Source organism: Haliaeetus albicilla, chromosome 22 (assembly GCF_947461875.1).
Source record: "Haliaeetus albicilla chromosome 22, bHalAlb1.1, whole genome shotgun sequence".
Taxonomy (NCBI): domain Eukaryota; kingdom Metazoa; phylum Chordata; class Aves; order Accipitriformes; family Accipitridae; genus Haliaeetus; species Haliaeetus albicilla.
The window spans coordinates 4,789,797-4,817,505 of NC_091504.1; the positions used below are offsets into that span (position 1 = coordinate 4,789,797).

The 27,709-nt window shown below is 43.0% G+C and overlaps 1 protein-coding gene and 1 long non-coding RNA gene across 2 annotated transcripts; both read right to left on the reverse strand.

Moving 5' to 3' along the window:
- Positions 1 to 269: 269 nt before the first annotated feature.
- LOC138690603 (poly(A) polymerase gamma-like) lies at positions 270 to 16,406 on the reverse strand. The gene is made up of 18 exons (XM_069810657.1): positions 16,403 to 16,406; positions 13,386 to 13,617; positions 13,243 to 13,309; positions 12,489 to 12,570; positions 12,297 to 12,406; positions 11,011 to 11,064; positions 9,828 to 9,939; positions 9,050 to 9,139; positions 8,280 to 8,418; positions 8,051 to 8,123; positions 7,845 to 7,965; positions 7,443 to 7,527; positions 6,981 to 7,034; positions 4,471 to 4,590; positions 4,022 to 4,131; positions 1,570 to 1,691; positions 1,308 to 1,477; positions 270 to 387 (listed from the first exon to the last, which is right to left on the reverse strand). Exons 1-18 carry the CDS (start codon positions 16,404 to 16,406, stop codon positions 270 to 272), a joined length of 1,863 nt encoding a protein of 620 aa, XP_069666758.1.
- Positions 16,407 to 18,673: 2,267 nt separating this feature from the next.
- On the reverse strand, positions 18,674 to 23,508 carry LOC138690404 (uncharacterized). The gene is made up of 3 exons (XR_011329250.1): positions 22,350 to 23,508; positions 20,263 to 20,465; positions 18,674 to 19,490 (listed from the first exon to the last, which is right to left on the reverse strand). It is a non-coding gene; the product is annotated as an uncharacterized lncRNA (long non-coding RNA).
- Between the last annotated feature and the right edge of the window lie 4,201 nt (positions 23,509 to 27,709).

Below are 27,709 nucleotides of genomic sequence, written 5' to 3' on the forward strand. Positions count from 1 at the left end.
CTGATGGAGGTGAATGAGGTCCTTCAGTGGTCACTGAATAAGGTCGTTTAGGTGCAGTGTTCTTAGGATCTGTAATTCGAGTCCCACTTAATTCGTGCTGTCCTTGGACAAAACGTGCTCCTGGTTGAGAAGCTGTGCTACGTCCTGGAATGGTGCTACCAACTGGAGGTCCCAATGTTCGTATTGCAACTGTAGCCTCCACTTCTGTAAGAGACACCGCGCTTCTAGAGTTCAGCCATGAAATTAAAGACTGCATTCCACCCACTACGTCAATACATACTTGAATCAGGAACAGGAATGGAGGGTCCCTTAGACACTGATGGCACAGCTACACGAGGTAGCTTCTCTCTCTTGTTAGCACCGTTAGATTTCTGGTACACAGCATTTCTGTAAGAGTCAGATGCTAGAGTTATAAAATGCTCGTTTGTAAAATACTATACATTTCCTTTCCAGAAAGCCCATGCAAGACACATGTCTATCTTCTTAGCTCATTGTCACAGCTCTACCAAACAACAAACTCACAGGCAATCTAGCACGAGATCTTCATTTTGCTGAACTTCAGACCGCAAATTTAAACTTCAGCCTTTTTTTTAGTCAGTCTCTATGTACTTGTACTGTCTTCCAGCTTAGTATATCCAGCACTCTGTACTGCTTTTCATGAATGTATCTGCTCTACCTATACAGGCATCCCATTTTATTTTATTTTTAATGCTACTCCTACAGTACCAAATGGTCTGAACACAGCAGGCATTACACATTTGGTACTCTTGGGCTATTACTCTCAAGATTACATATTCCTCCTGGGCTGAAGTAGCTCATGAACAAGCAGACCTCCCAGGAAGTGACACACACTTTTACTGCCCGAGTTCTCATACTGCTGCACCAAGGCAGCAGCAGCTCTAGTGTTGCTGTGATCAAGATCAGCACTTCAGCAGAACATCATACTGCTTGGCATTAACCATACTTTTTGTTAGAAGGAACAAAATTACCTACATAAAAAACACTCCGGCTTCAAGTTACACACTAGCCCAAGGGGATCTACATTCAAGACCAAATAATTCCTCCGGTATCCACTTCTCCTTTCTTCTGACATGTCTTCCTGTACATTAAATTCATTTTTTCAAGGATTTCTTTAACCTGCCTCCCCCCACGTGCCCAAAGGAGATGACAGCTTTGTTCCTGACGCCATTAGAGCCCTCCACATGCTTATGAACAACACAGATTCAAACAGGAAATCCTAGACCTCATTCACATCGCGAGTCAGTTAAAAAGCAGCTTCTTCACAGCTTTAAGGTTATGGTGCTAACCTTTCTCTCCCGGCTGTAGAGGTGTCCACTTTAGAAATCTTATGTAACAAAGAGGAATTATCTGGTGTTCTGGAGCCCGTGTCTCTGGAACTGTCCAAACAGCTTCCATCTGAAGAAGTCCTTTTGCGCTGAAGCCCACCAGCATTTTGACTAGTACCTGGCATGCTTTGCTGAAACAACAACATCAAAATAATGAAGTCTTCAAGTAATTATTAAAGCAAAAAAAAAAAATATTGCCAGAAGAGCCCAATTTTTATTATACCTTCTTTCTTTTCTGTAAGGTTTCTGCAGGCAAAAAATGGTGGAGGTGCTTTCTCTTCACATGAGCTGCCTCGATCTTCATACCTTCCTTTAGCACACTGAGGTAGTTAGCCTGGCTGTAAACTAACAGGAAATTTAGTGTTGTAGCTTAGTGGGAATGTTTGCGTTGGGTATTTGTCAAAGTTACACATGGTTTTGTTAGAAACAGCAAGCCTTGAAGTCTGCCCAGCCCAAACAAAGAACAAGAAGTTGTCTCAAGATGAAAGTGACCCCAGGTGCCCATTTCACATCCAGTACAGACCAGATACGTAACAGCTATTTTAAGTTCAAACATGCATTTATGTGCTCAGTTACAGCTGTGGTTTGCTAGTCATGCAGCTCACCTCTGAGCTGATTTTAACCTGAAGGAGATCATACTCCTTAACCCTTAGTTGTCTGGTTGAAGATAGATCTCGATGACTTTCTGAATCAACCCAATTGTGCTCAGCTGATGAGAGAACAGACACCTTACTCAAGATTCAGACTAGTTTTGTTTATTTGATATTTACAGTGGCGATTGTGCGTTTTTTTCCTAACAGTTCTGTAACATCATACAACTTTTCAGTAATTTAGGTGTTAAAACTCTACCTGTCCAAGACAGACTGGATTTGAAGGACATCTGACTTATCAGAACCACTACAATTTAAACCAGTTCTTCTTAAGTGCCTGCAAACAACCTTTCATGCAACTAAAAAACGCTATACTAGCACAGCAGTTTTTACAGAATTAAGGCACATTTAGACAAGTTTAACAAGCCTGTCGTGAGCATAGCTGGAAAGTCAGCTTACTAGCATACAGAGTGGGAATCAAAGGAAGGACATGCAACCCAAACAAAAAGGCTTACAACAAGTCTTTCTGCAGGAGATCTAGAAGTGAAATAAAAGCACAAATATGAACATTCACACCAGCAGGAACAGTTGCTTCAAAGTAAATTCAATAATGTTTTTATGGAAAAGTGAGATCAAGTTCATTTAACAAAAGCCTTCCAAACTGTGAGCCTTATACTCTTGAGCCCATCAACTTTGCCCTCTAAAAATATTCTCTCAAAGTCAAGGCACATGATAAAAGCTTTCTTGCACGTAACTACTGGTCACTCCCACATTTGCCAAAGGATATCACACCTCTCAAGAAATACCTTTTCTGGCCAATCTCTCTGCGTTCAAACCCTATATCTGAAACACACGATAGGCTGTGCTTCACTAAACTGAGAGCGCACAGCTCTGCTAATCAAGTCTGTGCACAGAAATACAGGATTTAACATTAGTTCTAGCCTCTCAGCAGTACACAAACCTTGTTGATGTGATTTACATTTGCCACAACATTCAAACACAGTGCCACTGGATGTAACGTACAAGACAAGCATCAGTTCGGGTAACAGTGCAAGTCTGAGGAAGTCACCCCACCTGGCCTGAAAGTCAGACAAGCGTTTTGATGCCTATTTTCTGTGCTTTTCTCATATCCCAAAGCGTGAGCTAAAAAGAAGGTCCGCTTTTACTGCATTTACTCATGTTGTCTGAGCAACACAACACACAGCTCACGCTGGTACCATGGAGAAATGTTTGTTTGCACTGATGAAGAGTTTAAAGGAGTGCACTGTTTAGAACTTTTTGTCCAAACACACTTGTCACTTCAGAAGAGTAACCCGATTTCCTTAGTTTGTCATTATGATAGCAAGGCATGAGCCTCACAGCACACGTGCACTTCTGAAAGGCACAAGAGCAGTCAGCTTGGGAAGAAGTAAACAGACTGTGGAAAAGACCTATACTTTCAGACGACTGCTCAGCCCCAACCCCCTTTATTCTAGCATTATCTAACAACGCTTGCGATATTACTTCATTTCTGCATCTATCAAAAGGAATAAAGTAAGATGAACATGGAGCTTGACGTGCAAGACTGCATGTCGTTACGATGCGACCACTCACTGCCTTTCAAAGTTCTGGGATGGTATCATACACAAACTGTTCTTTTGGAAACAATACTGTCAACAGGCATTCACAACTTATTTTAGAGCCTGATACAGTTAATTCCCACTTCCAAAGTTCAGCAACTGACAACTGCTTTTGACAAGTGTAGCTACACCCAGTAAATGGACATCTCTCTCCTGGCTTCACATCTGACTGTCCACTTCAGGAATCGCAGTTCCTTTCTGATCGTTTACCATGACCTGCAGAACTGTTATTTCACATATGGGATATGGTATATAGGACCGTAGTACACACTTTTGTTTCAAGGTGGACTTACATTGCCAAAGCGTCAAAATAGTATGTTTCTAAGGCTAATCTTCTACGTGTCACGCGCTACAGAAATAGCTAATAGCTAATACCAGAAGGAAGCACAATTCACTTTGCGAAGCAACTTGCACTAGAATAAAAAAATATGAAACCCTACGAGACTAGAGCAAAATAGAGGCTTACCTGTATCCTTGAATGACTGTATAACGCACGTTAAATCAACGTTAACACTTTCTGCATTTTCCACTTTCCTAAACACGATTCCAAGAAACCACATTGACACATATCCACTCCTAAAAAGACAGAGTCACAAATCTATCATTTATGCACAGATGCCAGTTATTTGGGTGCTAGTATCTACTCTCAAGAAGGGATTAAGCAAAACAGTTTAGTTGTACGCAGCAGCTAAAGACTGGAGTCAGCCCATACTCAAGTTCTCCGAGAACTCCTCTCTCAAGTTCTCCCTTCTTTAAAAAGATCCTACATGCTCAGAACCTTGCCCGTCACACCTCGTACCTACCAAACAGTAGGTACGTAACTGAGCATCTCTCACAGGTAAGCTGAGGTGAAGGAATATAAACAAGGTACAATACATCAGCCACACTTCAGTTCAGAAAAGTAATGAAACTCACTGTTTACAAAGTTCTCGGCTGCCAGGGAAAGACTGTGGCTTTACATGTGCAATAGATATAAATTCATTCCTCTCCAAGTTTCCAACCAGCACACGAATTTTAGATTCCACAAGGCCAATCCTGATAAGAACAAGAGACATTTACTCATTTTTGACTGTATCCAGCACAGTAGTTATATGCTTTCTTATAATACAATGCTAGTACAAAAATGCTAACCAGTCAGTAAGTAGTAAGTTTCATTCAGCTGAGCAGATACTAGATATTTATATCACACACACTGGAGCTGGAGATGTTTCCAGGGACATTGGAGCTTCAAAGTTTCCAAAGACAGAGGCAGTAAGTAAGTTTAACTTGTGCTCTTAACAGGTCAGACACAACACTTCAACATACAACCTGTGATGAAAATATCAACAAGAAGCAGATTCCCAGCACCTCTGGCTGCATTTTGAAGTGCAGCAAAACTTCTTTTTTACCCCAAAGACCAAGGAGAACAACCGTTTAGAAAAGGCTCGAGCACAACTCTTCCATTACACCTGAGTAAAGAAGCTATTCTTCCTGCAGATTGACCTGTGAAAAGAGTTTACCCTCTTCCAGCCAAACTGAAGAATACAGTTCCTTTAATAAACAAACGATCCAGTCAACACAGTCTCATCAGAGACTTACCCAAGAAATGTATCATGACCACAAAGGCTATTGAAGTACTGGCATTTTACCCTTCTACCTAAAACACTGCTACCCTTGAAAGCAGTCAGAACTCTGTACGTTCTTCACAAGTATCTTATGTTGATGAACAACAGAGATGTGCCATCTATTCCCAAATCCATTCAAGAGCTGGTGAACTAAACTTGTTCTTAGAGCAAACGGAAGCAGGTTTGTCTTCTGCTTTTCATTTTCCCAGATGCAAAACTAAGCCCCGTTTGCTGCCATTTCTGTCACTGCAAAAACGTCAGCTTTTACTGCAGCCAGAACTTTCCTCATCTTTATTGTGAGATACAATAAGCCTTCTTCACTTCAAACATGTCACATTAAAAACTATTTGGCTCTAAGCCCTCTGCCCATAACTCCTTGTTGCATACCTAACTGTGACTGACATCAAGCTGTAGCTGACACGATTTTTAAGTGAACAAATTAACAAGTTCAGGTAAGAGGTATTACCTACTAGAGCTATTTTTCAACAGGAAAGAAGATGTCTTTCAGAGGTAGCACAAGAATTAAATCATTTGCCTTAAACTGCAAGCCAAACCCTGAAGTATAACCAAAGTGTCCTCAGAACAGGGGTCTGGTACACACAGCTATTTTCCTTGCTTACTTGAGCAAGGCAGGCAAAGCACTCGTTTCTTCAGAATAAGAACACCACACACATTACAGTACCTTAATTCCTCACCGTTTCCCCTTATTTCAAGACTCACAGTTAGTCAGCCCATTCACACAGGTTCAACAAGTTATTATTGGCATGTCTCCCTTGAGACAGTGACAAATACCATGTCAGAAGCAGTCATGTTCTCTAACCACAGTTGAAGTGGTTCTCACATTACCTTTCACAAAGTAGATCAGCACTCCTGCAATTTACCTATCCACTACCAAGCATGCCGAGATGATCATTTCCAGCACTAAACACAAGATGCCTGAGCACACTACTAGATTAAAACTCAGTAAACACTATTTATCAGCATTCAGGTACTCTGTGCAGACGGTCAGGTTTCACCCCGATTAAACAGCCTTGTTTCACTTCACTGGAGAAAAGTAGGCTCTGGAACAGGCGGACTACCTAACCAGAGCAACTTAGCATTGAGTGCAATCTAGTCCTAAATTAAATATTACATCCAGTAAAAAAGCTATGAAACCAAGTCTTCTAAGGCTCTACAACAGTTGTCTTCAAAGTGTCGGGGGGGACGTACCCCAGGGGGTGCACAAGACAATCCACTGGGTCCAGGAAGAAAAGATTAGAGCTTCAGTAATGTGTACGTAACTTGCAAAGAAGTAGATATAGACCGCAACTATGTGTTCAAAAATGACTATTTTTGTTGTTGTTTTGCTCACAGGAGTGCACAAAAGTTTGGAGACCACTGCTCTGTAAGTCAGTAAAAGATCAAGCTCTCCAGTGTCCACTACGCATCTGATGACATCAAGTAATCCCCATTTACTTCAGTCTCTGCAACAAGGAACATCTTCCTAACTGAAGTAGCCTTGGGTAAGTAGTCTCCTTAGACTCCTGGCATCTGCTTCTCCAGATGACACAGAGCATACGCACACTAACCCTCTTTGTTCCTTCTCATCATGACTTAGGTCTTTAGGTTAACTTCTTAAACAGCAAGATAACTTATGCTAACTTCCCTTCACAAGAAAGCTTTTAGTTTTGCTGAGGAACTGTCTACTTAACTCCGTACTGTATTCCATGCCTAGCTGCACAGTCAAATACTTTATTTTTGTGAACTGTATTAACCAAATGAAGCGCAACACTGAACTGAGCGTCAATGATGTATTGAACCCACACTCAAAGCAAGACTTACCACTCCAAGTGATGCTCTTTAGTAGAGGCACTAGCAGTCAGCACAATATAATGTCTAGAAGAAAAGAAAAAGTAACATCCTAGCTCAGGACTTGATATTCCTTCAAATGAAACCAAAACTGCCTTAAATGTATAGAAAATGACTTCCAGACAAGACACATTATATCCTGCAGGCAGCACAGTATTAACTGAAGAAAAACTGATTACATCCTTCAGAATTGCGTTCTGCTGCCTTCTGAGTATCAGAGCTGATTTTTTTTTAATAAAAACAGTGTCAGTGGCAAAACACAAACAGTTTTTCTATCTTCCCTCTACTTATCCTTACCAAAATTCCTATGACTACCTCCAGCTTCTGAAAAACAAACATATCAATGCCATCTCGTATTTCGACTGCAAGCTAAAACTCACTATGCTAACCAGTACGGCAATCATTTCAAGTTCAGGTAACAGATTTCATACATACTTGTATTTCTGAAAGAAGTCCAGTGGTTCAAAGAGCTTTGACCAGTCTGATTTTCCTTGGAGAATCTCATTCGTGACTGCAAGACCTACAATTAAGGTTGAAAACCTTACTACCATTTTGTTTTTAAGACTAGCAGAGCGTGATAGAAACTTCATAAGAGAAAGGTTTTGAACAGTAATTGACAGATCAAAACGCAGGAATTCCCTTGACACAATACAGGCCTACTACAACAGTTCATTGTAAAACTGGTCCCTTGTTGCCTGCAACAGGTATACTTCCCAGAGAACTCTTCTGCCTAAAAGGGCACAACACCGCACGGAATATAACCAAGTCAGGTAATGTGGTTTCATATTGCAAGAATTACACCTTTTAAGCAGTTAATAAGCATGGAAAGAACTTTACCATGTCTGAACTCCTCCACCATTACCGCTCGCGTTGATGTGGATACGTTGTATGTAGAGTTCTGCTGCGGATAGGCTGGGGTGATGATAGGCATTACGTGGTATCGGTCTGATGGGTTCACCTGTGATGTTAAAACAATTGTGCTCGGCACCAGCAGCTTAGCTTAGAAGAAAGGTTAAAGGCTTCCAAATTCCATGTCTACATACCCTGGGGTCCCATACTGGTAAATTAAGATTGCTCTCTTCCTGTTGTTTCAGCAATACAGGTCTTGGCCACTCCCTAAACAAGAAAAGCCAGGAACTGACCGTCCATTTAAAACTCTGCCATGTAATTCAGGGTAGGACTGAATGGTGTTGGTCTAAATCTTACATAAAGAACCACCTCAGAAAGTGTTACTGCTTTACGCAAATCAAAATAGTCATAAATAGCTCTTACCATTCTGAAAAAACCAAGAAGAACTTGTTCATCAGAGTAGAAGCCAAAGCGTTTGGGTAGAGTTGACACGTTCTCGCTACTAGCACAGCACAGGAAACCCCACCAAGAAATCCCAGCACGTTGGAGTAAATGCCACGTCCTACAATGCAGACATTGTCCTTAGCCTGTAGTCTTCCCATGCCCAAGTATAGTCCTTCAAATTTACAGCACCACCTTCACAATCTATAGAATACCTAGCACCCTTCAGCCTCCAAGTCAGTTATTTTTGCAGTGCAACGAGGCCAAAACTGTTGGTCCTTACAGCGATGAGAAAAAGAATCGGTACCACACCACTTCCCAAAATGCTGCTACTCTGAAATTTGCCTGCACTGCTACAGCTACTGCTTCACTCCAACTTCCCTTAAGAAGAAGGTTCTGCCATTCTTCTAGCACTTGCTCTAGTCACATGCGCAAACGGTATTTTCTTATTCCTTATCTATCAAGCTTTTATACCTCACTGGGCATTTTTATCCTTTCTAGTCAGGTTCCTGGTAAGCAATGCAGCACCTTGTCTTGTAGGCACTCCCCTCATCTCCCCACTCTACCCCCATTAAAAAAAACACAGAATCTACCCCACGGACAGTCCTTGAATCTAAACCAAAACACAGGTTTTGAACTAAAACCTGTTATCTAAACAGCTATCCAAAGATGAAGGACTTCTAACGCTATTGTTTTTTCAGCACGAGGTGCCTCTGAAAAGTTTAAAGATCACAAACAATCACATCACTCACGTTTTGCCCACAGTTTAACTGCACGGAGCGTGAGCCGGAAGTTCTCTTTATTTGGCACTAGGTGCAGTATTTCATCAGTAACTCTGCAGCCTGTAAGAAAAAACAGTTGAAGTACAGCACTTCCTGGTAGCAGGTACAAGTCAGTTCTGTGCTATACTGGATCAATAGCTTACAGTTTGTCCTGCAAGTCTATGAAAACAAGTTTGCATTACTTGCTTTGTATTACCTTAAAAATCAGAGGTTACACATAACCTTACAGACACATAACATAACAAATTAGAGGTCACACATTCAGTATCACCTCAGGCAACTGGTGCCCCCAACAGCTTTTTCATACTTTAGACCACAGCCAACAATTTTCAATAAGGCCCTTCTACAGGATTCCGAAAGCTAGGTTTCTTTCAACAGCCAGGAACAATTAAACCAGTCCGTGTTAAACAGTGAGCAACTTCGGCTTCAGGTATTTTAAATATCCTTTTTTTTTTTTTAATGAACTACCACACATTCTTCTCTATCAAGTGCTCTACCTATTCATCTGAAGCAGCTTCTGTGGCAAACTGGAACACCACACACACCCCAATCAAAGAAACATGAAACACAGGTCTATCTAAACACACAACTTGAAACAGCTAAATCTAAGCCCACTCGCCACCTCCTCAGATCTCAAGTATACAGGGGATCAGTTTCTGCATCCTGTACAGAAACTTGGGGTGTGTAACGTGCATTCCATACCAACTTTAGTAACATTTTCTTGTTAAAGATGTGCAAATATGCTTACCATTTAAGCTCCGTATACATCTTATATCCAGGCTTCTGAGACACGAGTTGTCTCTGAGATCAAGATTATCAGCAACAGTTGGCACAGACAGTCTTGCAAACACGAGATCAATCTTAAGAGGAAAAAAGTGCCAACCGTTAGAATGCCCCGCAGTCTGCAAACAGCACACTGGTGGGGGACAGTTCCTCAAGTCTAAAAAGAGTGGTTAACATTTGTATTTAGAATTATGTGACTATAGATACATCTCCCAAGAGATTTATTTGCCAGAAGACTCAATGTAATTTCTAGAAGTTCCCAATTTTATTTACAAAGCCTTCACTGCATCACCCCTTTCTTTTTAAGCCAGGGAAAGGAAGAGGGCATTTTAAGTTGGAAAAGATTACTCTAGACTTAGAGTTTCAATCAAAAGGGAACTTAAAATTATTCACAGAATTAAGACTTAAGTTCAGTCACCTCAACTATCCTTCAGCAAAGGAGAGAGCATTTCCTTTATGCAGTAAGCCCTTTTGATCCTGAAGTATCTGGATTTTAGTACAGTCTGAGGCAAGAAGATTATCCTGTGAAAGTCTGTACCAGATAAAGGCCACAAAAAGGTCACTGAATAAATCTCTTCGTGATAGTGATACCAAGCAGTAACTTGCTTAGGTACTACAGCAGGCAGGTCTTGATTCATTGTATAGGATGTATTCAAGATAGCTGGATTCCTGCAGCTGACAAACCTAGGCGGGAGGCAAATGAGTACTTTCACTTTCCCTTTTCCAGATTGTTTGTCCCATGACCACTTCATTTTGGATTTGCAGCAAAACATTTAGTCTGCTCACATGATTCGTACAGTGACCTACACTGTACACATCCCTCTGTAGGTACCTAGCTTGGCAGAGCTAAGAAGACTTAGCAAGGACACCGCCTCTGCTCCCACTCTGCACGATCCTAGGGATAAATGCTATTCAAGCAGGCTACCCTGGTCTACAGCACAGGTCTAGAAAAAGATGTCCCTGATGCTCCCATGCCTGCTAGGCTCCCTAGGGGCTTATTTTCCTATAAGCTCCCGTTCTACTGCAATGTCTTCTCCTCGGATACGTTGCGGTCCAATATAGCACAGTCACAGCTCCCTGGAAAAGTTATCCTATTCCAAAGCAAGAAAAAATTTACCCACTTAAAAAAAAAATAAACAAATGCTTACCTCAATGCCATCAAACTCAAACTTGACAACTGGTACATATGCATCTTCAACTGCCTGGAAAGGAGAGGATAACTGTGTAAGAAAACATGGTTTGCTACTTTAATGTTTCTCCTGAACTACGACCAAATGCAGAATTTACACTGCTAACTACTCAGTATAAAGACTGAGTTGCTTCCAAACCAAAAGAATTGTTCCTAAGCTGCAAGCAGTATAGCAAGCACTAAGATGGTATAATACTAGCTTTAACAAGTTATTTAGCCAAGAGATTCGGAGGCTGATCATGTATTGTAATGAACAAACAGTGCACAATGAGCCATCAGCATCAGAGGTTGTAAGGTACTTACCTTGGTGGTGAGGAAGAAAAGCAAGAGATTTTTGTAGCTATCTTACTACTGGTTAACATCCAGAGAAAGCGAGGAAATTCTGTCCGCGTTTGACAGCACGCGCTAGCCTCCTGTATTTTTATTTTCTACCATGCCTGAGATGCTATCAGCTACCTTATGGGACAGTTTTCAATTTTGTAGACCACTTGTCAGAAAGGTGCCACAGCCCACTGAGTCTGTCTTCGGTCACCTAAACAAAGGCTCATTAGCTATGCATATGAAGTCTTTCAAAATGTCTGCACAAGGAAGACCAGGCAGAGAGAAACACTTCTCAGGAGTTCGGTTCTATACGCAAGGTACACAACATGTGCACCAGAGGGTCATTTTACAAGGCAGTTTTGTATAGTCACAGCACAGCTCCTATTGACTTTATGCAAAGCTGACTGTGCGTCTCTTCTACAAAGTCTCAGGCTGAGTAGCCAGAGAAGAACAGGACCAGAGAAGAATGAATTAGAGGTCCTAAAGTACACCCAGAGGAACACCATGGCAAAGGTACTGACAGAAACCTTTCCACATCACATTCAACTTCCTTAGCTCTCAGGCTGCCCCTTCCTCTACCTGCATGCAGTTACCTTCTTGCCAAGCCCCTTGCTACAGCTAAGATGAAAGCAAGGCTCCTAGGGACAACCTTGCTTTTGGATACTATAGCCCACTCATTCCCAAACCATGGGTAGGGGAGAAGTGAACCACAGAGATTCTCATTGGACGTACAGTCATTGGGGAAGGGAACCAAAAGCTTGACTTCAACACTTTCCTGCTGCGTAGACAGTATTTTACAAGGGGCTCAGAAACAAGTCCCTCTTTAATTTTGGTCTGTAAGACAATCACTACCAATAGGAGTCTTTAACAGGAATATTCTTATTGTCGGAGTTGCACAATCTATCAAGGAGAGAGCTTGCTTACTCTTAGCTTTTTTATTTCCTCCTGACGTTTTAGTTTTTCAAAGAACGACTGAAAGAAATCCGATCTTTCTACATGTCTAGGAGCAACACAAGCCACATCTATGTCAGCACCTGCAAAGAGATGCCATTTCTTCTGTTACTGTTGGAAGACACTTTCAAACATTACAACTATGACCAGACAACAAAAGTTTACCTTTAGTGTGTACTCCAAGCCTGTAAGAACCAAACGTAAATATTTTGCCACCACCATTTGCTACTACTGAAGGGGGAAGATTCTGTGGGTAGAAGAGAAAGAGTTTTCTGGAGAACAGAAGATACACGTTGACCTACGTGCAAGTTTAACTAGCATATAAGTTACTTAGGAAGACTACAACAGCCTCCATAAACAATGTCTTCTCCCTCCCATACCGAGTTGTTAGTCTAATAGACTGATACTGTTTTTCTGAAGGGAGTGCTTGCAACTCACAAACAACAGCAACAAAAAAGGTGAGTAATGTAGCAGTCGCTTCATCAATTTAAACAAATTAAGACCTATTATCAGTCTTCCCTGCAGCAGACCCACGTAAATTAACACCATCTAAGAGCCATACCAAAGGCAAGTCTAGAGTAATAATTTCAAACTAGATTGAGTGCTGTAGGCTGTCTGGGGCAAGTTTACTGCCCAGTTACCATCTATCTCCCCCCACAATGTCTTGTTTCAGCTTTGTTAACCGCTACAAGTCAACTGATAGAGCCACTTCACAAATTTGTTCAGTGCCCCAAGGACTTGAAGGTCTTCATCTGAAGTATCTTTTATACATTATTTCAATGGCTCTTACTACAGATCTCCTTGATACTTAAGAAGGAAGTTAAATGTTGAACTTTAGCATAAATCCTAGTTAGTATCGCCTTTGGAAGAAACAAAAAGGCTTCAGCTGTTTTGATAAGGACCTATCAAAAAACCTTACCTTGCTCTCACCAAGTTCTGAAATCCATTCTTTGACCAAGTGATTCAGTCTACCAAGAACGACCAGCCTGTAAAGAAAACTCATGTTAAGTTTGCCTTAAAAAAACCCCCAGGACATTAACAAATTTTACAGTCTTGTTATACCTGTGATTCAGTTCTTCCTCCTCTTCAAATACCCCCAATGCTTTCATCGCTTCAAGCAGCTTCTGAGTATGAATGGAATCTATATCCGTAGGAGGAGCCAAGCTAATTGCAGAAGTAATTCCATAGTGCCTTGGAGGCTGGTTCTGCAGCCTAGGAGTACTGGGGGAGAAAATAAAATACCAAAGACTCCACAAAACAAAAAAACAAAAACCAGCAAAACAACCACCACCACCTTACTGCAAAACACCCTTCCGCTTACAGGTTTCCAAATCAGCTTCTGCCCTTTTGCCCAGCATTAACATAAATGAGGGAAAAAAAATCCTGCTTATGGTTTTTAGATAATTTGACCTAACTTAGAAACTACGTCTTTAAAAAGCACTTGTGGATATAAGAAAAGATCCAAGTTGCTACCATCTGAAGACAGCGTATTTGCATTGCGCTAGACAGTTAGAACTGATCGCCAGGAAATGAAAAGGTTTGAAATCCACTAAGGGTGACACTACGTACAGCACAAGTTTTGGACACATTTCAGTTTCACAGCACTTTTGAGTTAAGGTTATTCCCATCAGCTTCCTGATCACATTAAACAAGACAATTTAACACTGGCTTCTTTTAGTTCAGTGTATTTGCTGTGCTTCTACTGATTCTGAAAGGACATTATAGTTGATTGCAGAGCAAGGACAAAGTGGTCTGTTAAACAGAGTTGTTGCAGTAAATTCAGCATTACCTTGGTTTTGTCTATGGAAGAGGATGAAGGAAAACATCAACCAATCTGCAGCTAATGTTGCTAGCAGAGCCTTGTGCTCTTAACACAGCGTTCCATTTTTATAGCTCAGAGGCTTAGCTCTACATACATCTGGTTTAATCTAAATCCAAGAGATGTACGCAGAGCAGCACAAGTTAAGCTCTGTTTGTAGAAGGTGCTCAAATCTGCTTTAGCTAGCTCACTGCCCAGTTAGGCAGAGCATTACCAGCTGAAACCAGGAGAGAGAAAGGAGTGGCACAGGAGGTAAGAACTGTACTTAATGGATCAAGGGTCTCTACAGAAACACTGGTAGCAAAAGGGGACACACATTAAAAAGGTCTACAACTCATCGTGCTTGTCAAAGAGTCCATATCCAGACCCTAAGGCTACAGGGATTAATGATGGCATTATTCAAACCGGCTATTTTCCTACTTCACAAATGGACAGCTCCAAATCTTAGCTGGGTTAGTCAAGAGACGCTTAGAACTATTTAAGGTATCTGACCCACTTTGGCTGGAATGGGATGAGGAAATGCTCAAAGGACAGCCTCAACACTTGATTTTAAAAAGATAGCTTATTACAACTCCTTATTTCTAATTGTTGCCTTTACTCTGCCACTGAGGGAAGATGGATTTCTCTCTCGCAGAGTAGCTTTGTCCAACTAGAGACATAGCTTTTAGTCACCTAGTGGGCTCCCCCACCCCCCTTCTCTATGAGCTCATTTTTCAAACTTTTTTCTAGGCCTTTTCCAAAAAGCTGGAGGGGGTGGGGGGTGGTATTAGGACTGTAGTCCTATTAACTAGTCTCCCCAGTCAGAACGGCTGTTTACTTTCAAGTGTAACTAGGCCCTGACCTAATTTGCCTTGCCTTGTTTATAGGCATTGTCAACTTCCACTTCATAAGCAAAAATATTCCTAATGCGTATTTTCCTTCTTATGATACCATTTTCATAACAAATACAGAAGGAAAGCCTATGTTTAATTGCTGTGCATTACATCTAAATTAAAACGCCTACAGCAGCAACTTCCTACATGCTTTACGTATTACTTGCAGCGTACAACTTGCACTTCAGAAAGTTTGCACAACACAAGAATGGCTTCTAGACTTTGCTAGCATCCAAGATCTTTCCAGTGTACAGAAGGCCACCACCTAGCTGCCTTTCATTGCTCCATTCTTCCTACAGAGGCTATAATTAGAGACTGACATAAAGGACAATATCAATGAGATATATCTGATATTATGAAGAGCCAATTCTTTTAGTCAATAGTAGATATTTTACAGCTGCTTGCATGTATTACTGAAAATTTGATCTCACACCTTAAAAGTTGAGGAAAATGGCACTTGGAAAGTTTTACTGAGAGAGTGACTTATGCCCAATAGAATTCGTTCCCCTTTTAGAATTAATTAAATAAATAATTAAAGACATAAAACCTTCCTTCTCTCTCTCTCAACTGTACCAGGCTGCCAGGCATATACAAAGAAGAGATCTTATGAGACAAAGTAGCATACGTGGCATACTACCTATTCCTCCACCAGCCTTCTGTTTAAATGAGAAGTCTGTGGCAGTTTAATATTTTGCCAACTCTTGCTATGATTTGTCCACCATAGGGAACACCTCCAACATACTTCTGTTGCGAGAGATCCCAATTTTGTACAAGAAGTTCAACTGATTTGTTCCAAGGTTTGTCGCTCCTTTATAGCTTCACAAAGCTGCGAGCCATTTCTCCTGCATACTCCGAGAGACAACGGATAAGTTTACACTATTACAGTTCAGGGAGTTGCCTTCAGCCATCAGGGCGGTGTAGGAGCCTTCACCGTGAATGCGTCTCTCCCACTCATGAGGTTGGCTTGCCTCCAGCCAGGTAGAAATGTATCACTCCAGCTTTTTCCACCCTCACCACTTGGGAGGAGGAATGACTGCAAATTAGCTCCTGAACCCCCAAAATTGATAGCACAAACCAAACCAAACCAAAAACCCCCAAGCAACAAACCAACCAAACCCAACCAACCAAGAAAACCCCCAAACCCCATGACCTTCACTGAAGTAAAACCACCTACACCTCCCATTCCTACCACACAAACTCATGCTAAAAATAGCCTGCAGACACCTGCTGGCAAGCTAAAGCACCTTGTTCCCGACGACAGCATTCAGAGAAAGCCACCTTTTTTTCTGCCTTGAAGCTGGGTTGGTAGCCCGAGAGCAGCACCCAGCCGCAGGCCGTTACGAGCTTATGGTGACAACGCAGTGCCGAGACACAACAGAGAACCTTACGCATAACTACGTTAAAACCAGGGGCTCTGACAAATTTTTCTAACCTAAATGATTCTATGACTGTAGGGTTCAATTATATGGAACTTAGTTACTGGGCCTGAAAGTAGCTCATGGTCGCAAGAGCGTTCCAGACACCTTTAGAAGGCCTTGAACAGAATAAACAAGAAGATAGAAGAAGAAACATCCCAATTAGAAGAACACAGGTGCACATTCCACGATAAAGGGAACTTGGCACCAACAACCTCAATCCAGGGGCTTATCTTGGCCAACTGGACTGAGACAAGTTTCGCATGCTCTAGTTAATATAGCCAATTATGTCCTGTGTTTATGCGCGTGTACAGAGCGAGTATAACTAACTGTATCTTATGTTTATACGCGTGGACAGTATCGATACAACCAATCACATTTTATGTTTGTGCGCGTGGACACCAAATGCTTGCATGCAGCAGCCAATCAAAGCTTCTAAACAACTTAGAGAATTGTATAAGAATGATCAGCTAGGCTCAATAAACTGGCGACTTTAATCATCATATTGGTGTTCTATCGTCCGGGCCCCGCATGGAATAACCCTAAACCCTACATATGACTCTATAAAGGAGGTGCTTGTCTCGTTGGGTTGGTATTTGAATGAGCCGTTGGTACTGCTGTTGGTACCCAACCTGATGACAGGTTTGCAGGAGATGGGGGATATCCTGGAGGGGGGACAGTGTACCCAGCAGACGGAGGCTGACCAGGTGGCAACTGAGGAGGAAACGGGCTTGGTGGTAGCCCCGGTGGAAGAGGAAGCGCATGGGGTGCTGGAGGATACACGGAAGGTGGAGGCACAGGCACAAAGACTGGTGTTGATGCTGGTAGTGTTGGGGCCCGAGTCCTTTGGGTACGTTCACTGTTCGGGCGGCCTCGATTTGAGCTTCTAAAGAAACCCCCACACATGCGTCACGGTTTGTTACTCTCTCTCCCCTCATTTTAAAGAGGAAAGCCAATGAAGCGGGAGCGTGGTGGCAAGCACTTCTTGTTCTCAACTGAAGCCTTTTTCTCCCTGCTCTCTGTTCATTTGAGACTACACTCATTTCTTGACCCTCCTACTAGCCTTCCACATCCTCACCCCCAACACTTCCCTCAGTCTGCTCTCCTCAGACTCAGCTTTGCGACTGTGGATGGAGGCTGCCCAGGCTTAAAAGAGACTCCCATCTCGCACGTGCCAACACTTCACGCTTCTGATCTGCAAAGTACTGCACGGATAGTAACTCATCTTCTCCCAAACTTCTTTTATCTTCTTCCACGTACGCTTCCTACGTTGTTGCCTCACCATGATGTATTTGGCCTGCTCTTGTCCCCGACTTGTTATTCTCCTGCTTACTCAATTGGAGATTTTAGACAATCTGTGGGATGGATCCTGGGGTTTGTTTTGATTTAAGATTTTATAAACACAGGACACCCTTACAATCTATCTATCTATAACACATATATACCAAAAGGAAGGACTGACCTGACCCTGCAATCACAGATAAAACAGACTCCTCTCTCGCCAACTGAGAGAAAGCAGCTTGGCTATTTGGGCTGACTACACCGAAGACATTCCAAATGGTCATAACAGAACAGCGTTGACTTTTCCAAGAATTTGCTCAATCAGCATCAACTAAGTTGTTAGACAAAAAGAATGTTGGAGACTGACTCCTACTGGGAAATCAATTTCTACAGCCCTGTTCAGCCAGTAACCAAAAGGGTGGCTTTCCACCTGATCCTTTAATTGTATTTAATTTTGATAGGTAATTCTGGTTTCCTCAAAAAGACTTCCTTTGTCAGAGTCCTCTTCTCAATCAGGTCCTGGAGGTTTATTTTAAATAATTTCACTGCAAGCACAGATCCCCTTTCTTAAAGCCAGTTCAAATTAGGCCATTGAAAAATTAACGAGCGCTTGTATTCTCCACAACTATCTGTGCATACTTACTTCATTATGAATCAGCCGTTGCAGAAGTTAAGTGCTACGGCCTCGTTTAACAGCTTACAAGTAGTAATACGTTGAATTTCTGTAGAATACTTACAGTTCCCAGCCTGGTCTGCCACCCGCTGAGCCAATTGTACTGCCTCTCCCCGGATGACCTTTTGGAGTGGAGAGAGGAAAAAGCAAAAAATCCCATTCAGTTGATCTGAAGATAATTTTTTGAAAGGAATTCTAAAGTTACAGTTCCTTACCAGTGGTGGGTATTGACTGTCCTTGGGGGCCCCGACAACTTGCTAACGCTGCTTGTCTTCGCACAGGAACCCGACAGCCCTTGTGAATAAACGCAGACAGTTGGAAAAGAAGCTCTACTACAATATAAGAATCACTGCAGCTTTCCTTCTCTTCCAACAAACTGCTGATTGACAGAGAGGAAGATGTAGATGGTTCAGCGGCACTCACCAGAACAGCGGGAGGTGTAACAGTCATGAGTGGTGGTGGAGGCGGTGGCGGCTGCTGCTGCTGCTGTTGCTGCTGCCGAATCTGCTGATGGAGCCTTTTTGTGTAGCCAGTTCCACTTCTGAAGTTGCTCACAGCCTAGAGGCAGAAAAGCATTTACAAGAAGGTACGATGAAACTTCAGCAGATATACAAACAAAAGCCTTCACAGAGGAAAATTACTCGTGTATTCCTGTAAATGCCATCAATCCTAAAAGAAACCAACATACAGATGTATGAACACGTCACATTGAACACTGATTCTAATGACTGGTAGCTCAGAGGACCTGAATTTAAAGTACTTCAGCGTTAACGCCAAATGTGAAAGCGAGGCAATCGTGTTCAGTAAGAGCGGGACCTGAATTTGCCAGATCGTCTCTAAAGAGTCGTAAGCTTCTGTGACAGCAACAAATAGTGTATTTGAAAAGTCAATTTAGCCTTATTCAATTACGCCTTGCTTAAGGAGATGTAAATTAATATTTTCTTCCCTTTCCGCTTTTTACAAATAGCCTTTTCTTACAAGCACTTTATGTAAAACTCGTTACCTGGCGTAGGCACTTGTTGGGAATTAAAGCATTGGGCGAAATATCTGTCTCCTGACACGTTGGGCATATATGGTCCTCAGATTCCAGTAATGCTGTTCTAATACCTGTGTAGAATTAGAATAATCAAAATAGCATTTAGCCAAACTAAGGAAGTTTTGGGGGTTCTCACCAATCATAAAGACATGTATATGATTAATGGGTGAATATGGTCTTGAACTGAGAGCGTGAAGCTATAAATGTTCAACAGTGTAAAAAATTTCTAGTATGCAGCAAATAACTATACAGTTTTGTATTTCACCATTGGAACATCTGAAGATGTAGCGTAGGCTGTGTCTTGATGTTGCAACTAGTCTTTTTCCCCACTATCTAGTACAGCGAGAAGTCCCCAACCTCAAGGTTAATGAACAAAACGCATTTCAAAAAAAAACATTAGTAGGTTCAAAAAACCATTAGGAGGTTCGAGTTCTGAAGGTTTTAACCAACCCTCCCGTGGAGAAGAATGTGGATTAAATGCCTAACTATCCGTTTGTTGCAGAGCACTGTAACTCACCAGAGTTGGCTATATAATTTTGTATGAGACAAAGGGCTGTGGACAAACTAAAAGCATTCAGTATCTAATACTGTAATCCCCTGCACAATTAGCCACTCTCCTCATACGCATCCTTCCGCTTGTAAAGAAGACTTAACTAGGTACCTAAAAAGGGGAAAAGGCTTCCTGGCTTTTTTCGCCCTTGATACCAGAAGAGCCCTTTCCTGTTCAGGGTATACTTCAGCATAAAATAGAACTGGTAACAAAGTAATTTTGTTCCCTCCTCTTTCTGCTTTCAGAAAATCAGATGCGAGTCTACAATTAACAAACATGGGAGTAACACTTACATTTGTCACAATAACTGTTGCCACAGCAGGGAATAACAGCTGCATCAGTCATTATGTCCTTACAGATGAGACATGACAACTCCTCTGGAACAGGAGCGTCTGAGGTGGAGGAAGAGGAGGAGGAGGAGGAGGAGGAGGAAGAAGAGGACGGCTCCTCTGGTAAAAAGGGAGGCTTCTCCATCCTTCCTCTAGCATAAGCTTCCCTGGAGGAGGGGTGGGGAAGGAAAAAGAAACGAGTTAAAGATGGGTAGAGGAAAACTTTTCCAAGCTTTGCATTTTCTCAAAGCAAGAGAAGAGATGGAATTCTTCTCGCTCCACATTAGCCTCCTAAAAGGTAGGCGCTTAGTTTAAACTACTTTTCTATAGCCACAACACTAGAAGAGGGAGGGAGGAACAATATTCCTTCTGCAGAACTCTCCCATTCATTGGATCAACTCAGAAAGAAGCTCGGACTAGAAAAATAATCTTTGCACAGCTAGAAAGCAGGTGAAATGAATCCCACCTCTCCTTTGCCAGAGGATGCATGTAAATTGCAGGCTCAGCATTAACGTTAGTCTCCGAGCAATTACATTTTATAAAAGCAAGAAGTCTATGTTACAGCTTCTACAGAAGGAGATCCATGACGGAAAACCAGAAGTGCTACCATGGTCATTTTAAAACAGCCACTCCTGTCAGCACACGGCAGTATTTTCTCACTGTATAGCAACAGGAAAACTTCAGTCTGTTTCACACATGGGATTTCAGAAAAGTCAGAGGGGGAGGAAATCTCAGTCCAACAGCCATCTGTTAAACTTGGCAAGAAGCCTTTGAAACATAAAACAGAAGCAAAATGAGCTTTCAAAGAGAACAAATCCACTGTAAACGCTACTGAAATGTTTTGCAGAAACACAGATTCTTGGCATACCACAACTTGAACCAAATTCCAGGGACACGAACAGTAGGACCACCCTCTTCTAACACTAGAAAGCATCACAGATTTTAAGGTTAAGATACAATGACAGTGCTTCCTCCCCTGTAACGACAGATGCTGGCCAACTCGGTGGCATTGCCACTCAGATATTTATGCGTGGTTTCTCTCGTTCGCTTTTTGGTCAGTCCACTTAATTCCACACTTACGCTTTCATAGTTGGTACTGCATAGTTTCCAGTGTTTGTCAGCATAGCACCCTTTGTATCGGGTACCTCTAGCACAGAACTCCTTGGAATTCCTGTGCTCTTTTTCATTCTGGCAACAGACTCAAAATTGGTGTCCTCTTCAGAAAAGAAATGCAGACGTACCTCAAGACCCACACTTAAAATGACTTTCCAGTGATTATTTTAAGCAGCAAAAGCCTTTAACCCTCTCCTTTTACCTAGCGTAAGGGATGCTCAACTGAAATACTTATTCTCCTAAACAAATATAGCCAGGATGTTCCAAAGGCTTGAGCAGGGTTTTCAACTCAAGCGACATTCTTTGGCTTAACTTCAGGTTCCTTAAGGGTGACATGTCCCTTAGCTCACCATCCACTCAGAGAAGAGACACAAACCCGCTGCTCCTCCTCCACAGCGCAGTTCAGAGACACTAATTCGGTGCTCTGAATCACTCACTGCAGATACCTACATTCACTGTCCATACACGTGAAGTTTGAACTCGGACCTCACGCATATACCCTCAGTGACTACGCTTAAATGGCATCAATACTCAACCAGGGACTTAGTGCAATTAAAACACGCAAATATTCAATAGATGGGGCAGAGAGAAATGTCTTGGGTTTGTACAAAATAATAAAAACTGTGAACTGCCATTAAAAAGAGTGGAAAACAGAAACATTTCCACTAATACTGAAAGATATAAAAACATGCATGAAAGTTCACCCAGGAAGACCTATGGATATATTGAATGTCTACAACCTAGGAAAAAGAAAATTTCACACTTATAATTCCAGCTTCCCCTGGAATTTTGAAGGCCTCTGCAACATTGCCATACAACCTCTGCATTTCACCCCAACAGAAACAAGTCTTAATATGAGTATCCATGTATTTGTTACGTAACTGCCAAGGTAAAACAATTAAAAACTAAGTAACACCACAAGTCCCCCACAATCGTACCCCATTTGTCGGGCGGTTCTTTATGTAGTGGCCACGTTTTCTGCAACGAAAGCAAGCAGATGATGGCAGAGGCGGACCCGAGGGTTTCTTCGGGTAACTAAATGGTCTGGGGGAAAAAAACAAAGAGGTAGGCATGTGTCTCTCTTGTTAAAACAAACATCTCTGCAATTTTTCCACAATCTGCAAAGATCAGATTGGACACAATCAACACTTACTTGACTGGATCGTATTCACAGCAGGACCCTATCTTCAAAGCTTCTATTTCACCTTCTTCGGAAGCACTGGCTTCAGCCGCACTGGCAGTCTGTTTAACAGGCAATTATTTGACATGCACATTAGAAACACATTTAAGCCCACACAGCCAAAGACAACACCGCTCACCCGATCCTGCAAAGAGCAGCACAACGCTAGCTGAGGTTGCATGAAAACAGTGGCTTACTGTCCTGAAGATGTTCTGGGGAGTCCTTACACCACTACAGGGTGTATATGTGCCTCTTAACCTACTTGAAAAGAGCATTCGAGGGCACTCAAAACCTTAGGCTCTCTTTGGGCCTCACATAAAGACTTGTGTAACCAATCCAGTTTTCTTCCAAGCAGGCTCAGGCCACATCCACCAAAAATTACCCTGTCCGGTATTTTTAAGCTGCTTTTTAAGCTCCAGACTAGCTGAACGAGAAGGCATCCACTGCACATTTAATTGAGAAAGATGTACGCAAGGATCCTTATTTACATTTTGCAGCATTAAAAGGACACACAGCTTAAAGAGTCAGGGAAGCTGCTTTTGCTGGCGGAAATTCAGCTTCTGACACAGAAGCATCATTCAGCCTTCAGGCGCACAAGCTCTCTTAAATCCTTCACAGAGCTGATGGGGATAGGCACACCTTGCATCCCTGAATACCTGGGTCTGGGAAAAGGCCTTGTCAGAGCATGCCTTCACAGCCTTAAAAAGGATGAGACATCCAGCAACCATCCTTACCATGTGTATTCTAAGATAAAAAGAAATACTGGCAACACTCTTTATCATGGGGACGAGGAATACAGCTGGAAAACTACTGTAAAAAGAACCATGGAACAGCAACACACGATTCTGGCTGCAATGTGTGTTACTTCATGAAAAATGACATGAAATAAAAACTGATGGCTGGTGGGAGTTGTGCGTTGTAACTGGGGTTAGGTTCAGAATACTTTAACCAGGGAATCCAAAAGCTATTTGAAACGTTGGCATAAATAATTCAGATCGTAATTCAAGAGCAGAGCACAAAAAAACATCTCCTAAGGGAAGACGCATAACGGCCTCTTTCATACACACGGTATCTCTTTCTGTGGAGGTGAAGCAGGCTGAAAACCACAGAAGACGGCCAGGAAGAGCAGAAAATTTGCTGCAGTAAGTACACCAATTGCAAAGCATGTTCTAGCTTGACCTCACACCTATTTTAAAACAAATACTTAAGTGTGTCCAGCGTGTCCAGCGTCGGTTTCTCTTTATCGGCTCATATTCCACACTGGATTAGCAGAGGAGAGAAAAAAACCTGCTTGAATATACAAAAATAAATTTTTTGCACTAAAGATCACAGCTATTGCCATCTTCCATACCTGCCTCAACTCTGACCTCTAAACCCCAGTGCCCTTCTTACACCAGGAACTCAGCCATCTTTTCCAGATGCAGGAGCACGTCCCCACAATCCCCAGGAGACCTGCATCTCTATCAAAAGGCACTTGGAGCTAAAAGATGAATTGGCTGGCACAGGTCTCACCCTGCCCAGCAGCCCAGCAGCTTGGAGATTTGGGTTCACAAATACAACACACTTTAAAGCCAAAACACTCTCTCTAGCTGCTACTTTGCTTATTCTTGTTTGAAAGAAATACTTGGCAATTTGAACATCTTTTCCACATCAATTCAACCAGATTTGTTTACATTCAAACTTTAAATCGAAAATATATAAAAATCCAAACTAAACAAATTGCACCGTGCTCATCGTTTTTACCTAACTTTTTAAGCACCTTTTGCTCAAAATACTTCTATTTTGATTACAATCCAGTATTATTTCTCTGGAGTTATAGAGCACTTTTTTCACTTGAGTGCAATTTAGTTAGCTTGTCTCCTAGAAGTACTTCATTCCTGATGACTAACAAAACTCACAGTGCAAAATGAGATGCAGCATCTCCCTGTGCAACGCTAGGCGCCTTGGGCAGTGGTCCTCAGAAACAGGACAAACAGAGAGTGCCTAAGCTTATCAGGGATGAAGCAAAGAGGAAAAGGCATCTAATTAGACCTACTCGAAGATCCAAGCACGATCTTCAAACACAAACTTTCTTCCGCAACCAAATGTCTAAGACTGACTTTCCTTTCTGTTAAAATCAATCAATCAATCAATCAATCAATGAGACAGGGACTGTACTTGGCTTCAATAAGGGCTAACAGCAGAGTTGCCAGAGACCTGATGACGAACACAGGAGACTGGGGTGTGATTCATCTGACTAAACCTGGATGTCTCTAATGTAGACGCCCATGGCCGAGCCAAACTTGGTCCCATTTTGAGGCAACAGAGAGTTAAGTCCGTATAACCAGTGAGTTCAAGGGACCGTTTATCTTATCCTAAATAAATACGTATATATTTGGTCAGAAAGACCGCCCATTAGATTCACTGATTTTATTCACTATATCTCCTTTAAAATAAAGCAGGACCTCATGCCAGTTGTGCAGGCAGAGACAATTACAACTGCATTACAGATACACAGTTGAGGTCAGACAAATCACAGTCCACCTCTGCCCCATCCAGGTTGGCTCAAGACCGGGAATTTACATCGCCCTCACCTCCAAAACAGCTCCCGTAACCCCCAGAAGAAGGGAAATGGCAGATTCGCCTGGTAAAGCTCTTCCTATGAGCAATGACACCAGTCACTGGACCAGAGACACAGAGCCAGTCCCCACCCACAGCCCACAGCTCCTGAAGGTCATCTAAGGAGATCTGCAGATTCCAACTTTACCTCTTCTCAAGCCCAAATGCCGAGGGATTTATGCCAGAGAGAGGAGCTCCAAAGGGATCTTCTGGCTGCGCTGGGTCCGTTGACCCAACTGGGAGGGACCATTCAAAAACTGCCACAGGGACCCCAACATTCTGAAGCATGCGGGGGCGGGGGGGAGGGGCTGGGCTATGCAAATGATGGAGCCCCCAACAGCTGCTTCCACCCCACTGCCACCCACCAGACCTCACAGCACCGACTGCTACAACACACCAAACCTTCGCGGGGTGATGCCCCTCCACGCTCAACTCGAGGACGCAAGCTTTGAGGGTGGCATGGGCTTGAACCCGGACATGGCATCCTTGCTCCTGGAGGGCGAGATGGGCCTGTTCACCTCCCTCTGAACGAGGGAAAAATAACATCAGAAACTCTCAACCAGACACAACAATAGCTTGAACTCATTGAAACCTGACACAGAAGATGTCTCTATGAACTTCTCATCCTACTTTTTAACAACCAAAACACTTTAGCAGTACGCTTTAGACAACCATGATTAATTGCAAGAAATCACACGAGATCGTCTGAATGCCACTTTGAGGGCTGTTTAATGTTTAAGCAAGCTGGGAAGAGATTTTGTCAGCCAGGAGTCCATCAGCACCAATTTTTGTAACATAAAATGGGTATTTTTAATCCTAACCCCATTTACTCTCAGCAGGGAAGGTAATTCACTGTATACTAGCACTCAGCTGTTCACGCACACTTCCCAACTTTTCTTAAAAAAAAAACCACAACAAGTTGCACTAAGCAATATTTCAGATGGAAGGCAAATGTAGGTAATCCTTCCCGAAATAGAGGCAGCTCAAAGCAGTTGCCCTCCTGTCCCACAGGGAGCATCCCAACAGAAGACTGAGCTCCCCAACAGGTCTTGCATGACTGCAATCCCTCCCCAGGAAGCCCAAAGAGAAACATGATGCTCTTGAAAAATCCCAGCCCTCAGCACTTGAATGGTTTCAGAGCAAAAATCTGGACGAGAACAGCAGCCCCATTTGAGGCTCAGCAAAGCACAGCCTGGGAAAACCAAAGCCAGGAGATGAACTCGCAGCTTTTACAGAAGGCCTCTGCACAGCAGAAGCATCCTCACTTCCAACACCCTGGATTTTTCCCCTCCATCTCCAGCACTGCCTCCCATCTCCCCGTGCTCTCCTCTCGCCCAGGCACCTTTCCCACCCGTTCCATGACCTCCCAACGCCTCTGTCTTTCTCTGTGTTTGTGTGGCAGATGGTACCTCGGAAACATCGTCCCAGACGCGTCACCTGCATCTCCTTCTCTTCTTCCTCTGCTGTCACATGACTGCTCCAGCTGCCCGAGGCACTTTTGGACCTCCAAAGCCCTTTCAGACCGCCTCCCTTCTGCTGTTAAATCCTGCTCCTGCAAGAGAAGTGACAGCCACTTGCTCTCCCCTCTGTGGCATCTTACCTGCATCTTCCTGAGCTGGTGGGAACTGTCGCCATCAGCCCCGGCTGCACTCCACTCCAAGTCTTCTCCTGGCACGGGCGCAGCTCCGGGTGTGCTTGGTGCGTGCCATGCTTCCTGAAGGAGAACAGCAACAATCAAAGTGACTCCTGGGCAGTGTCCTGCTGGGAGAGCCGGTCTGAAGGCAAGTTTGCTGCAGGTCCTGAGGCCGGCTGGTCCAGGGCTGCTCCCTGTCCCCCAGCTCGGCCACAGGTCCCACGTCTGGCTCCTTCCATTCCAACAGGATTTTGGAAAGCCCGTTCCCAGCTGTGAGCGCCAGCCCACGGGCACGGGGCACAAACAGCCCCCTCCCCCGAGGGCCCCAGCCCCCAACCGGCCTCTGTCCCCAAACCGCTAAAACTTCCAAACAGGCTCTCCCTGCAACTACCTGCCGTTTTAAGAAAACAAACTGTATGCTCCCAGATTCAGTAGTCTGACTAAGACTCTCAGAGGGTGATTTGGGATTCAATTCCAGAACAAAACAATATCCATTACAGAATCTCAGCCACCACCTCCATCATTGTCATCGCTGACCCACAAAAGCTGCCTTGTAAAAATTCTTACAGCTGATTAAAATTACCCTCTCCTCCCCAAATCTTTGTCCTTCTCATACCCTCACACTACTGCAGTAATAATCACATAACTATTCTGTAATTACCACCAATCTGAAACCCCTCCAACACATCATTCCCTGATGTGCCTGACAGTACTGTTGAAAAGGGAGAACCATCACTAACCACGCACCCACCTGTTACTCCTTCTGCCTCTGTGACCGAGCACATCCACATGGCTATCTCTGCCTGACAGGAGGTGACTGGCCTGAAAAAAAAAAGAAAAAACCCCCAAAACCTCACATTGTCTTGGCTCTAGCGTAAGCAAGGAAT